A 14158-nucleotide genomic window follows, 5' to 3' on the forward strand; every position below is an offset into this window, starting at 1 on the left:
AATTATACATATTTCTATTTAGGCCGCGTTCGGCAGCAAGACTGCTTATCCATATCCTACTCTTTTACTCTTTTATCATGCACATGCTTCCCAAACTGTTAAACGATGTATTTTTTATGAAAATTTCTATAGAAAAGTTATTTTAAAAATTATATTTTTTTAATAATTAATTAATCATGTACTAATCTATTACTACGTTTTTCATATCGGATAACTTACCCTCATCTCCCTCCTTACCGAACACGGTGACTCTGGTTTATATATATATTCCTAAATTAGTTATTTTGAGGATAAAATTTTTAGCCAAAATGATTACTTAAAGTATGCATTAAAGTTTATTTTAAAAATACAGTGTATTACAGCAGCTTGGTCCTAAAATATAATCATTTATAGTCAGTTAGAGTAGTTACATATAAACCAACTATAAACATAACATATTTTAAGTAGGTAAAAGAGGAGAAAAAAAAAGCAGTAGGCTACAAATTAATAGAGCTATAGTACGGCTCCAAGACACAGGGTATGTATGATATGTGCGACATGATAGTATATGTTTTATAGCGACATGATAGTATATGTTTTGTAGCGAGCTATTATATGAATTGACTATTAGATTAACTATAGATGAACCGTACTACTTAGTACGTTCGTGCATCGGGTATGTGGGCCCACGTTGGCAGAGAGTGGGGCCCATGCCCTGCAAGTTAGCGTTAGTCACCACGAAAAAAAGAGGAAGAGCACCGTAAAAATTAAAATAAAAAAGTTTTTTTTTTCGCTCCCTCTCCCAGCCTCAGAGGCTCCCCGCGCGCAGAGCCGGAGAGCGCGACGGCCGGGCCGGGCCAGGTCGCCGTCGCCCTCCCCGCGACTCCCAGTAGCCTCTCGCTCCCGCCTCGCCGCCACTGGCGCCGCAGCCGCAGCGCCTCCCGTCCATAAGTAGCAGCAGGAGCGGCAGAGGCAGATGGCGCCTTCTGCCATCGCGTTCGCGTCTTGCGCGCACCATTACTGCTTCTCCGCTGGCTCCGGCGTTCGATTGATCCGGTGACGCCCGCCCATTTGCCAAGAAACCGAGCCGGTGGGCGTGGCGTGGCGGGGATGCAGGCCATGGCGGCGGCCACCTCTTCCTCCGCCTCTGGAGCCTGGGCGGCGGCGGCGGCGGCCTCCTCCTCTCCTTCCCTCCTCGCCTCCCGGTGGCGGCATGTCGCCTTGCCGTCTTCTTCTTCGTCGTCTCTCTCTCGATGCCCGGTCGCCGGCGCCGGCGCGCCGGCGCTGCCGCTCGGCATTCGCGGGGGGCGCATGCTGCTCCCCTCCCCACTTCTTCTCGGGAAGAGCGGCGCCGCGGCGAGGAAGACGGTGGCCACGGCCGCGGCGGCCTCGCCGCCTGCGGACGGCGGCCGCAAGGCGGACGGCGCCATTTCGCGGACGCTGCAGCTCGGCGTCATGATCCTCGTCTGGTACCTGCTCAACATCTACTTCAACATCTTCAACAAGCTGGTCTGCCCATTTCTTTTTCCCCATTCGTCGATCTCCTTCTCTCTTCGCCGTATATTTCTTGGCCCTGATCCATGGCTCATCTTGTTGGAATTCATGGCGTGCAGGTTCTGAAAGCAGTGCCTTTCCCTTACACCATCACCACCTTCCAATTCGCCTCCGGTTCATTCTTCATCACCCTCATGTGGCTGCTTAATCTTCACCCCAAGCCAAGGCTCTCCCTTGGACAGGTAATGGAGGAAATGGAGACAACTATTGTTCTTGTCAAATTTGTTGGAACAGTTTGGTTGTAGAAATGTGATGAATTGTGACAAAAAAAAAACAAAACATTTGTTATTAGTGCAGTATGCAAAGATCCTGCCTTTGGCCTTGGTGCACACGATGGGCAATGTTTTCACTAACATGAGCTTGGGCAAGGTCGCTGTTTCCTTCACACACACCATCAAGGCCATGGAGCCCTTCTTCTCGGTGCTTCTCTCCGTGTTGTTACTTGGGGAGGTACAGAGCTTGTTCATGTTTTCTGTATGTTGTCTCAAGAATGGGAGACATATAACCAAAGAGATTGACCGGTTTGTGCTTTGAAACAAATCATGTGTTTTTGGCAGACACCTTCTTTCTTGGTGTTAGGTTCCCTTGTGCCAATCGTTGGTGGCGTCGTGCTAGCATCGATGACCGAGGTTTCTTTCAACTGGTCAGTGGTATCTGCCTATCTTTAAAAATTCCAATGACTGAGAACTCAGGAGTATTTTACATTGTGGCTCATGTCTTTATTTGTTTAAGCAATACAATGCATTTCTCTATAATGTAATATTGCGTAAAACTTTTGAGAAAACAGGATAGGATTTTGGAGTGCCATGGCTTCCAATCTTACCAACCAATCGCGAAATGTTTTCAGCAAGAAGCTTCTTGCTGATAAAGAGGTGATTTCCCCAATCCATGAAGATTTGTAGTTCCTACTACTTGTATAGAAGAGTGTTTCTATTTCAATGCAAAATGCACATTTAGAAAATTTACAGCATGGTAAATACTGTAAAGGACTGTATACCCTTACAAATTTTGGTTCATATCACAGGAAACATTGGATGACATAAATCTCTTCTCGATAATGACTGTTATGTCATTTTTATTATCTGCCCCACTGATGTTGTCTGTGGAAGGAATAAAGTTTTCCCCATCGTACCTGCAGAGCACCGTGAGTGTTTTGGGCTTTTATGTATTTCCTTTGCTAACCAATATAGTAACACTTTTGTCTTTTTGTACTTGTAGGGAGTTAATCTACAAGAACTATGTATCAAAGCTGCTCTTGCTGGCACTTGTTTCCATTTTTACCAACAGGTGAAGCTTACTTCCAATATAAAATTGTGCAAAGGGTCATAGAAATTTATCTAAGTTTGCCTCGGATCAATGATTCCTTTTCTACGATATACCATTGACTTTGTCAATTTTTCTACAATATACCATTAGACCATGTATTTTTCCAAAAATACCCAAAATACCATTATATACTTATGAGCTGACAATTGATTAGCCCACATAGAAGTTTCAGAAAATTCTGAAATTCTTTTAGTCTCCTTGCAACATAGAAACTTTTTTTATGTGTTTAAAGATTTTTTTTTATATTTTTTGAAAAATTAGTTTTGTGTGGTTACACAAAAAAATAATAGCACAAAATTATTTTATGTAGCATATGAAAGATTTTTACATTAATAATTGCAGCACAACAAAAATATTCTGCATAGCATGTAACAATATTTTTCTGCAAAAAATATATAATAGATAGATTATATTACCTCCGTCTCAAGATATTAAAACTTTGTGTTGGATGTGACGCAACCTAGTACTACGAAAAATAGCGATATAAAACTTACACATGAACTTCCATATTATGTAAGAAGAGTACACACAAAAAGCTAGTTTTTGAAACTTCAAAAGGAACAAATCAATTGTCAACCTTGTATGTCTATAAGGGCACTTTAGGCATTTATCCTTATGTCTATAAGGGCATTTTAAGCATTCATCCAGTCCAATGGTATATTATAGAACAGTTGATAAACTCAATGGTATATTATAGAAAGGGGAAATGTTAGTGGCAAATCTTCGAACCAGGACAAACTCACTGGCATATTGTAGATTCTCTCTAGAATGATGTAGCAATTCTTATGGTTGTCTTCATGGAACCACATTTTCTAGTGATGGCTAGTAATGTATGAATGTATCTACAAATTCTGTACTAGTATGTTCAATTTCTTTCTGATTTTGTGTAATCACCTTCACTATAATTATATTTGTTTCTGAGGCAGGTTTCATATAGTTTATTGGCTAGAGTATCACCTGTGACCCATTCTGTTGCTAACTGTGTCAAACGAGTTGTGGTCATTGTCTCATCCGTTCTCTTCTTCAAAACTCCAATTTCACCTATTAATGCACTTGGTAACCTCTGAACCAAATTCAATTGATCCTAACAACTCAGTTTTCAGTTTTTCTGTATATGAATTATGTTCTTTTTCCTTCATTCAGGAACTGGTGTTGCTCTTGTTGGAGTTTTCCTGTACTCTAGGTTCAAAAAAGTAAAACCAAAGGCTAAGACTGCATGAACTCAACGTACACCGCTGGAATTTAACTACTAGAAGGTTCTGGTTTATCTCTTCTTGAGGTGAAATGAACTGCCAAGCCATCACTTTGTCTTTTCTCCAATTTGTTTTAGTCAGCTTGTCTGGGTCTTAGAGGCTTGTGTGTAAGATTTTTCTCAAGAAGGTTGTGGTGGACCAGCACCAAAATAACACTGTCAGAAGTTTTTCAACAGAAATGAATTTTGGCACATAAGTCCGAAAGTCTCATTCAAGAATATTGCCCCCTTTTTTTACTGGTTCAATTAAAATGTGTATAGAGATTTTGTCATTCCTTTTGAAATTGGGCAGAATGCCCACCAGATCAGACTTAAAGTTTGCATCACAAAAAATATATATTTAGAAGCTTCCACCCTCCTCCTGTTCTTTTTGCAGTTGATGAGACTGTAGAACCTTCCTTTTTTTTTTCCTGTCTTGGCATAAATGGGTGAACCAGACTGAATTGATACTCCATCTGGTAATTGGCAGCCATACTAACCAATCAACAGAAGATGACTCCTTTGTGGATGAGAAATTCAGAAGAGAATAAGAAGCAAAGAAGCTGATGTCCTTGTCCCACTTCTTCATGTTCCAGGATTGGAGGTGGTCACTTCAATGATTGGTTCACCCAGATATTTGTTTATATATTTTGAAACCAAACAAGATGTTTATTGTGATATATATTTTCAATGATTGGTCCACCCTCAATTTCAATGGTGGTACCAGTACTATCTGGTAAAAAAATTCTTTCTGGATTGAAAATTTTGCAGCATATTCATGATATGACAGTGATATGCAGCAAACTGCAAGGACATCAACCAAGCAAATAATCAATCAAGTTCAAATCCACAACGTGAAAACTAGTAGCAAATATTCATCACCATGTTTACTGCACTAATGCAGCTCTTATTGTCCAAAATCAATAGAGAAACCCATAAACTAGTGTGGTGTGCTTATTCAAAAGTAAATTCAAAACTTTTCATTCGATGAAATGCAGAGAGGTTTTATTTCTAAGTGGTTAGAATTGGCGGGAGGTAGTCGGATTTGGCGCCAAGAACCCGCGCCTCGGTGTCCGGGAAGAACTCCACGCCGGGGAGCTGCGTGATGGTGCCGTCGCTGGCGACGCCGACGGGGTAGGTGAGGAGGTGTCCGGGCAGGTCGCGCTCCGGCCCGTCGCCGGCGTAGAGGTCCCAGCACCTCTTCGCCATGGCGTTCACCTTGCGCACGCAGTCGACGCTCTCCGGCCGCTGGAACGCGTCGTCGACTGTGCCGAGGTGCTCGTACCACAGCGCCATCCGGAAGCCGTGCACCTGCCCCCTCGCCGGCCGCCCCGCCGCCGCCAGGTGGTGCGGCTGGTACGCGCCCATGGCGATCTCCGAGTCGCGCGCGCCGTCCATGGACCTCTGGTTGATGTTCGCCGACCCGACGATGATGTACTCGTCGTCGACTGATCGAAAGAACACAACCAAATCGATCAAGAAATCCATAGAAATCGAATGAAGAAAAGGCAGCCAAGAATTGATCAAATCATCCATGGCACGGACCGATCATCATCTTGGTGTGGACGTAGATCATGAAGCGGCGGTTCTGCTGGGCCTTGAAGTAGCCGGTGTCGGGCTCGGCCTGCTCCGGCGGCTCGTACTCGCCGGCGGCCTTGGCCTCGCGGTTGCCGAGGCAGAAGAAGGTGAGGTAGTCCTTGGGGTCGGCGTCGATGCCCTTGGCCTGGATGGCCTGGGCGATGTCGGTGTACATCATCTCCATGGTGCGGCGCTGCCAGTCGAGGATGGCCTGGACGGAGCCGCTGTCCGGGATGCCCTCCGGCCACATGGGCACGACGACGTAGACGGTGAACCGCTCGCCGGCCTCGATCTTGCTCACCACCTTCATGGACAGCTCCTTGGGGATGAGGTGCAGCGCGCCGACGTCCTCCGGCTTGACGCCGTCGTCGGCCTTCCAGCAGTAGGAGCTCCCGAGGAAGTACTGGTTCTCGATGTAGATGAAGCTCCGGGCCCTCCTAATGGCGTTGATGTACGCGTCCTGGATGCTCCGGTCGATGATCTGGTCCTTGCCGCTGACGAGCCCGGCGCGGGCGGCGTCCTCGGGGGTGTCCGGGAACCCGAACGCGGCGCCGCCGTCGATGGACCGGAACAGCTGCACGTTCCACGACTCGGTGTCCTCGGGGAACACCACCGGCGACGGCGGGATGATGACCTCGGCGAGGTCCCGGAGCTGGACGAGGAGGTCCTTGCCGCCCTGCTTGCGCCACCGCTGCTCGAAGTTGTAGAGCACGTCCCACGCCACGGGGCCCTCGAGGCGGCAGTGGATGTCGTGCCACGGCTCCCGCGGGCCGCCCTTCGCCAACGCCGCCGTCGCGAAGTTTGGCTGGTGGAAGTCGTCGTGGTGCGCCGTGCCCAGCGTCCGGAACAGCGAGTGGCACGGCGTGTCGTACCGGCCGTCGCAGAGGTCGAGCCCGCCGACGAAGCTCACGATCCGGCGCCGCCCTCCCTGGCGCGGCATGTCGTGGTCGACGACGACGATCTTCTGGTGGTGCGTGAACATGGTCGAGATCTGCAGGTCCTGCACGATGCTGCCGGAGTCGTCGGGGTCGCGCGGGCACAGCACGCAGTTCACCTCCGTCCCCTGGAAGTAGTTCATCGTCTCCTCGTCGTGCGTCGCCATGAGCCCGTCCTTCTTGAGCACCCCGACGGAGGTCCGGTCGTCCCAGACCAGCATCAGCACCCTCACGCCCTCGCCAGCCTTCTTCTTGAGCAGCTCCCCGAGCGTCACTCCTCCGCCGGGCTTGGGCCGGTCGGCGTCCCGCAACAGCGCGATCTCCGTGTACACCGACCAGCCGGTGATGTAGATGAGGTGCCTGGCGCCATTGATGGCATCAAAGATATCCTCCCAGCACCGGTGCGGCTCGTAGCAGCGGCCGCCGTCGAGCGGGATGCGGGGGATGAACCCGTCGGGGACATGCGCGTCCTGGTACAGCGTCACCTTGCAGCCCTGCCGCTGCGAGAAGAAGGTGTAGGGCACGCCGGGGTACTTGCCGCTGCGGACGCCTCGCCCCCAGCTCCGGTCCTTGGAGATGTCGAAGTACTGGAGCTTGACGTGGACCTTGCTATCGCCGTCGCCGACGGGCTTGCGCTCGGCGTCGACGTCGTCGCAGAGGGGCAGCCAGCGCTCGACCTCTGCGCCGGCAAAGATGTCGCGGACGGGGAGGTAGGCGACGCCGAGGAGGGAGGAGCCGATGGGGTTCTTGGCCTTGAGGGTGAAGAGGACGTCGGAGGCGAGGTGGGCGCAGTAGACGTGGAAGGACTCGTACCAGCGAGGGGCGGCGGTGTCGTCGGCGAGGGTGCGGGTGCGGCCGACGCGGGCCTTGTCGAGGCCGATGGTGGCGTACACCTTGCTGGTGCCCTTGCCCACGCCCACCGTGTCCTCGATCCCCTCCACCAGCTGCCTCAAATTGCAACATCTCACAAACCTCTCCAACGGAAAAAAAAATGCAAAAATAAGCATCCAAAAGTAATGTTTCGTAGGTTTATCCATAGACTTATATTTTATAGACACGATAGACCCACATATCAGTCTAAGACCCATTTCTCTCAGCAGCTTGTCATTCTTCCAATCCGGCCAATGTATAGTAATCTCATTTCTTAGTTCAGGTTTGCTATTTGTCAATCGCTTGAAAGTTTTTAATCTATCAATTAATTTTTTTTATCTATTAGATTTGCTCAAAGATCTGTGCTTTTGCCTACGTACTAATTTATTTGGTTTCTTTGGTTACTGTTTGATTTCAATTCAACGTTGATGAATTTAGTTTTTTCAATTGGCTAATAGGTGGCCCCTTCTCAGTTATTTTGTTTCAACAAAACATCGGTTTACTTTAGTTGATCGCAAAGATTTTATAGTGTGCACAAGGATATACGTGGATCGACTCATGGGCAATTTAAGATTTGACTCTGGTTTAACTAAGTGAACTTAGTTTATTGAGTTAACACCTAGAGTCGATCATGAGTTGCCCATGGGCTGATCTATGCACATGTTGATGTTAACCACGATAATTTCACTGTGATCCTGACACGAAGTTGGCTGCACATTCATAGTCTTGCTTGCACTAAGGGGCTAGAATTCTACTGTAGAGAAAAGGCAAATCACATTCATTCATAGAGATGGATGGTGCGTCCGTCTCGCCATGTTTCAAAGCAATAGCATTCCTCGGTTATGTTTGAGATAGCTGAGGTTGAGAGATTAATTAAAATATTATCTGATTCTTTACAGCTATCTAAGAGTATAAACGGGTAAAGTAACTAAAAATGTAAATATCGCAATGAAGAACTTTTATGTAAATTCTTTTTACGCCAAATACCCTGCTTAGGAACTTAAAAGTGTGCCGGCAAAAAATCCATAATCTCTCTCCTAGCTTTCGAACGCGGCCATGGTGGTATCAAGAGCCGACAGCTGTTTTACATGTATATAAAAAGAGAGAGATCGAGGAACAGAAGAAGAAGAAGAAGAAGAAGAAAGTAGGTACCTTGCGGAGGAACTGGGGAGCTTGGCTGCTGGGCCTGCTAGGGTTGGACAGCCCGTCGGCCTCGAACACGGTCACGTGCAGCGTCCCATGGAGCAGGATCTTCGCCATCTGCAGTACGCCCAAATAATATTAATCGGAGCATTTCATTAGACGATGCGAAGATCGACATAGCAAAGCACAGCAAGAACAGAATCAGCGAGAAGAAGAAGAAGATGATGGTGAAGATCGACGACAAAAGTACGCACCGATTTGATCGAACAGAGAAGAGAAGATCGAGAATGGGGATGGAGGGATCAACAGAAAACGGGAGAGATGTTGGGAAGAAATTAAAGAGATAGAGGAGAGGAAAGGAAATGAAAGGAAAGGAAGGCGTGATTGAGCAGCTAGCTGGGAAAGAGGAAGGCGATCCCAAAAACAGCAAATCGAATGCAGCGGAAGAGCGACGACGACGGGCGGAGAGCCATTCATTCGCGCCATGCATGTCTCCGGTTGCACTGGCGTCGTTTGCCTTGTCGGAAAGCCTGATGAGCCGATTTGCATTGTGGGCATAAGAATTACCATATTAGTCGAAACATTTAATATAAAAGTTTTATTTTCTTTTGGATAATGGAATTCTTCATTGTGGCATTTGCTTCCTAAAAGTTATTATAGCCAATTATTGAATAGATTATAGGACCTAGCAAATTACAATCAACAATTTGATTAAAAACAAGAAAACTACTTACAGTAATACCGCCTTGGCGACATATGTTTGTCTCTCCTAATGACTTATAAGTTATGTGTAGTTCTCAAACTAATAAAATAGATATCCAAAAATAATGATATATCGAATTCTGCTCCCATCAACACTATCGATCAACTGGCGTTGAATTAAAGTAGAAGATAATGTCAAAGAATGGTTGAGATATAGATCAGTCATCTACCTACATTTTGTAACGGCTATTAGCATTTCTAATCCATAGAGACACCACATTTAAAATATCATCATAACTAGGAAGAGAAAGGACTTAGCGACATTGCATTCGAGAATGTATATGGCGCCCACAAGCAATCAGGCATCACCAATGACATTGTCTTTATGGCCTTCCTCGTCGGCAACAGATCTGGTGGCCAAGAACCTAGAAAGGAGGGGTTACAACCGCTCATGACCATGATTAGTCCTAGGCTTCACAACAAATTACAATCACACCAAAGGTCACCACCCTCGATGTTGGATCTAGCCAGGACGAGTCTCCCACACGATACGAACTTCGTCACCGCAGCCGGTCGCATCCCCACCGCCATACGGCCACCATGACGACCCTCCACTTCCACGACAAACACTTATCCTGGTTCCCCAACCTCACCCACTGTCACCACCGTAGGACTGCCATTGCATTGGCTCCATAGCATATAAGCCGGAGGCTAGCATGAACCACGGCTATTATATAAGTTTGATATTTTTTTTTCTATAAACAACGTACAAATATAGTCAATCATAAAGTCATACGCACCTACCTTTATCAGCACATTCAAAAGACTAGACTAGTAATTCTTAAAATTGGCAAAGTGGCAGCTGCCGAGTTACATTAAAAAAGTAGTTATAAATACAATCACTTACCTAGTGTATTGTTTGAATTTAAGTACATGTTCGAGCACAAGGAACCTAACCAGTTAAACTACGTTTATTTTGTAGTTTGATCTAGTTAGAATTATATCAGTTTTTATATATTTTGTTTTACAATAATATCTAACAATATATATAATACTATATGGAAATAATTTTGTGATGATATTATCCCTACAGTATACGCAGATCAGCACACTGAACCCATGCAACCATATCTACAAATACTTTCTCCATGCAAAAACCTACCGAATGTAATCGATATATGATAATCTTGATCTTAAACTATTATTGCTTTATGCAAAAAACATGTCAAAGAGGGCATTTGGTCTAGTGGTATGATTCTCGCTTAGGGTGCGAGAGGTCCCGAGTTCAATTCTCGGAATGCCCCCGTTACGTCATATTATTTTTTTCCTTTTTTTTCTCCTTTTGGGTATGCATGGGTAAATATCCATCTATGAAATTTTTACGCTTTTTCTTCTTTTGGGTATGTCTGGGGATGGCAATGGTTAAATATCCATCGGGTATTACTATCTCATATCCACTAATAAAATTTTATATCATTAAAATACTCATACCCGTCACGGGTAAGAAAACCTTCCTATACCATACCCGCTTGAGTAAACCTTACCCGTCAGGTCATCCATATACCCGCAAAAGTTCAAAACAATCTAGATATCACAGGTTCCATATAGCATATTGCATAAACGCTAGATACTTAGGACATCACATACTCATATAATGTGGTGAAAAATATATAGATAGTTTAAATACCTATGGTTTTGGTTAATTAGGCTATGCTAATTTGATATTAGGCCATGACATGCATTTAAACTTTGCGGATATTTATCACCTATAGGTAAACGAGTATGAGGATCATAAAAACGTTTTCATACCCGTGTACCCATCGGGTAAAAGTATTCACCTAATTACTTACCCACAAATAACATATCTAGTTCATACACATACCTATATCTAATAAAGTAAATAGCCACGGGTCTCGGGTCGTGGGTCCCGGTTGCCATCTACGCCCCCCACGCACGCGACGCAAGACGACACGCAAACTCGCCGCGCGGCTGCCACCGCGGCGCGCCCAGCGGAAACGGACGACTGCGACGTCGTCCCTCCCCGCCCTATCCTCTGCTGCCATGCCATACCCACCTCCATGATTCGCCCTGCCACTCACCATAGCTCCCCTCCACGCTAGCTTGCAGCGGTGTCGTCGCAGGCAGCTTGAATCAGTAGCGGACATGGTGTCCATGGCGCCTTCCTCCTCCTCCTCCTCCACCCTGCTCCTCCTCGCCGCCGTCCTGCTTCTCCGCCCGCTCGCTGGATGCCACGCCGCCACGGTCAGTCACTCTCACTTTCTTGGCTTCTTGCTTGCCTGCTTGCTCTCTCTCTCTCTCTCTCTTAGAACGCGTGTGGTCGCTGCAGGATGCGGCGGCGGCGAGGCGGGAGTGCACGTACACGCTGCGGGTGAGGACGAGCTGCGCGTCGCCGGAGCGGACGGGGGACGCCGTCAGCGTCGCGTTCGGGGACGCGTACCGGAACGAGGCGTACGGCGCGCGGCTGCCGTCCTCCGGGGGCGGGGGCGCGCTCGACCGCTGCGCCGTCGACACGTTCCGGCTCGCCGGCCAGTGCGGGTACGGCGTCTGCTACCTCTACCTCCGCCGCTCCGGCCGCGACGGGTGGGCGCCGGACTGGGTGCAGGTGCTCGAGCCCGGCGCCGCCGCCGGGGAGAAGCCATCCACCTTCTACTTCGGCTCGCCGCTGCCGGACGGCGTCTGGTACGGCCACAACCGCTGCCCCAAGGCCTCGCCGGCGATGGCGGCGCGCCGGACGAACACCTCTGCCTCTCCTCTAGGCTAGCTGCTCGGCAATGTACTACGGATTTGTGAATTTTCTGAATTCTGATACACCCAATCCATGATCCATCACCCCAGAACAATCACCCTCGTGTATGTGAAATAAATTAATCAGAAATAAGAGTTTTTCGATGGCGTATTTCATTATTTTCTTTGTTCTTTTGAGTTCAAATCAAAAGTTGACTTTAAATTGTACTAAATTTTGTCAGTGCAAACAAAATATTAGATAAAAGGTGAGGAAAGAGACTAAGAATAGATTGACAACTATACTGCTGCTCCTCCGATAGACCAAAATAATATTGAAAATATAAGTATATGTAAATTTATTTTATTTTGTAGATAAATCGTGAGACTACGTATAAATTTATAGAACATTTGATTCGATTTAGACATGTAAACTAAAGCCGCGCGTAAGAATAAATCAAATACGTTACTGAAATGTACCGATGATTCAGAACCGGTTCTAAATTGGACCATTCGCAGCAAAAGTCGTGTGAACTTTGTGCAACACCGGGATGAACAGCAAGTAGTTGCGCATAGCGCTTCTTAAAAACATTATTTGTTCACTCCTAGTGCAGGACTCGAAGGTGACGGTTTTGACGACTACTCTGTGATCTACCGGTGCATGCCGGCGAGCGAAACGGAGTAGACGATGTGTGATAAGGTAGGACAGAGGTGCTAGCAAATCCTATTTTAGCATATGCTGTGTGGAGCCATCGACTTGGTATTTATAGAAAAACTTGGTATATATAGAGAGATCGGGACGTGTGATCAAGACGCATGAGTTATCTTTACAACTCGTAACCGAATTGGAGCGTAACATATCTAGACTCCACGCGAATCAAATAAACAAAAATTCCAAAATAAACTCTACATAAATCCAATGATTTGCAAGAAAAATAAGAAAAAAATTGTAAAAGAAAGTCATATCTATGAGAGTATGAGGAGTCTATTTTGGAGAACCATTCACATGCATGTCGCATCTCCGCGCCACCTGGGCCTAGCCAAACGAGGCGAGCAAGCGTGCACGTGGTTTTCTAGTTCTCTCATGCACCGTTGCTTAAATAATGAGGTTACTACTAATCCACTATCTCTTATAAGTAAGATGTTTCTATTTTCTAAAATAAGCAATGTAGGACTAAAATTTATATGCATATCTTTTATAAAGTGGATTGTTAAGATTTTTTAGAAATTATTTCTTCGTAGTGACTAAGGCCCAAAATACAAATCAACAAATACAGCTTTTGTATGGCACCTTTCTTTGTTTTTTCTTTTGTGTTCACGTAAACTATATCTTACTAAATTCTACTATGTTTGCTTAGTGTGAGCAAAATTTAGTCATTCTAACGAAAAGGTGGGGGAAACATAAAAAAAATATCAGATTGACGACTATTTTTACTCCCTCCTTTTCAAGTTATACTTTGTTTTTAAACAACTGATAGCATTGACCTAGTTTTAAGAACTTCGAGCATTGTTTTTTTAAGTAGTTCTGTAAATGCTTTGAACTCTAGATTAAGGTGCAAAACAAATCCAACAATACGATTTTCCATATCAAGGAAAATAAAAGCAAAAGTTTATTTGTCAAAGTTTGAATGGGACAGACAACATGACAACATGGTCAGTTACTAAAAACGGATGAAACATATGTCAACAGCATCACGGCAGATATAGACCAGTAAAACACAAAAAAATAGGATTTTTTAAAGGTATCACGAATTATTGTAAGCCGTCCATTACTTTAGATCCAATAGATCTGATTTTATTATACTATACCCGTGAGTAATGTAGTAAAAATTCTATAAAGATAAAATTAGAACTAAAATATATAACCTACGATAAATTATGTGTCATATATTATTTTTAAATAGATAAATTGATAAAAATATCTTACCGAAGTTTAGAATAAAAATATATAAAATACTACTAAAAATATATTTAGACATAAATTTTACAACACTACTATCACTACAGGTAAAAGTTACTATAACATTGCCCATAATCTAAGAGTACGGAGTGAATACGACCCTTTTAATTATCTTTCAAAGAATTCAATTATAAATAT

At 45.3% G+C, this 14158-nt stretch overlaps 3 protein-coding genes and 1 non-coding gene across 5 annotated transcripts; 3 read left to right on the forward strand and 1 right to left on the reverse strand.

Annotated features, from left to right (window-relative positions):
- Positions 1-773: 773 nt before the first annotated feature.
- Positions 774-5007, forward strand: LOC102705630 (phosphoenolpyruvate/phosphate translocator 3, chloroplastic-like). Of its 2 annotated transcripts, XR_005811854.1 has the most exons (10): positions 774-1488; positions 1593-1715; positions 1831-1983; positions 2091-2176; positions 2321-2405; positions 2558-2677; positions 2752-2820; positions 3786-3915; positions 4003-4138; positions 4581-5007. XR_005811854.1 is itself a non-coding variant. In XM_015837010.2 (9 exons), the coding sequence occupies exons 1-9, from the start codon at positions 1090-1092 to the stop codon at positions 4077-4079; spliced, it is 1242 nt and encodes a 413-aa protein (XP_015692496.2). In that variant the 5' UTR covers positions 775-1089; the 3' UTR covers positions 4080-4323. The 2 variants fall into 2 exon arrangements, 1 of the variants encoding a protein (XP_015692496.2); XM_015837010.2 differs by lacking the exon at positions 4581-5007 and having other exon boundaries at positions 775-1488; positions 4003-4323.
- On the reverse strand, positions 4906-8964 carry LOC102707309 (phospholipase D alpha 1-like). Its single transcript, XM_040524058.1, has 4 exons — positions 8871-8964; positions 8626-8733; positions 5636-7547; positions 4906-5538 (listed from the first exon to the last, which is right to left on the reverse strand). The coding sequence occupies exons 2-4, from the start codon at positions 8731-8733 to the stop codon at positions 5102-5104; spliced, it is 2457 nt and encodes an 818-aa protein (XP_040379992.1). The 5' UTR covers positions 8871-8964; the 3' UTR covers positions 4906-5101.
- A 1586-nt stretch (positions 8965-10550) lies between these two features.
- TRNAP-AGG lies at positions 10551-10622 on the forward strand. The gene has a single exon. It is a non-coding gene; the product is annotated as a tRNA-Pro (tRNA).
- A 773-nt stretch (positions 10623-11395) lies between these two features.
- On the forward strand, positions 11396-12243 carry LOC102707029 (embryo-specific protein ATS3B-like). Its single transcript, XM_006654032.3, has 2 exons — positions 11396-11580; positions 11666-12243. The coding sequence occupies exons 1-2, from the start codon at positions 11482-11484 to the stop codon at positions 12098-12100; spliced, it is 534 nt and encodes a 177-aa protein (XP_006654095.2). The 5' UTR covers positions 11396-11481; the 3' UTR covers positions 12101-12243.
- The last annotated feature ends 1915 nt before the right edge of the window (positions 12244-14158 follow it).

Source organism: Oryza brachyantha, chromosome 5, assembly GCF_000231095.2.
Source record: "Oryza brachyantha chromosome 5, ObraRS2, whole genome shotgun sequence".
In the NCBI taxonomy this organism is placed as follows: Eukaryota; Viridiplantae; Streptophyta; class Magnoliopsida; order Poales; family Poaceae; genus Oryza; species Oryza brachyantha.

Excerpts from the sequence above, each read along its gene's own strand:
- LOC102707029 (XM_006654032.3), top strand. The coding sequence starts at position 11,482 with ATGGTGTCCATGGCGCCTTCCTCCTCCTCCTCCTCCACCCTGCTCCTC. Across the intron at positions 11,581-11,665 it reads CTGGATGCCACGCCGCCACG|GATGCGGCGGCGGCGAGGCG; the intron begins GTCAGTCACTCT and ends TGGTCGCTGCAG.
- LOC102707309 (XM_040524058.1), bottom strand. The coding sequence starts at position 8,733 with ATGGCGAAGATCCTGCTCCATGGGACGCTGCACGTGACCGTGTTCGAG. Across the intron at positions 7,548-8,625 it reads CTCCCCAGTTCCTCCGCAAG|CTGGTGGAGGGGATCGAGGA; the intron begins GTACCTACTTTC and ends AATTTGAGGCAG. Across the intron at positions 5,539-5,635 it reads CCACACCAAGATGATGATCG|TCGACGACGAGTACATCATC; the intron begins GTCCGTGCCATG and ends TCTTTCGATCAG.
- LOC102705630 (XM_015837010.2), top strand. The coding sequence starts at position 1,090 with ATGCAGGCCATGGCGGCGGCCACCTCTTCCTCCGCCTCTGGAGCCTGG. Across the intron at positions 2,177-2,320 it reads ACCGAGGTTTCTTTCAACTG|GATAGGATTTTGGAGTGCCA; the intron begins GTCAGTGGTATC and ends TTGAGAAAACAG. Across the intron at positions 3,916-4,002 it reads TTCACCTATTAATGCACTTG|GAACTGGTGTTGCTCTTGTT; the intron begins GTAACCTCTGAA and ends TCCTTCATTCAG.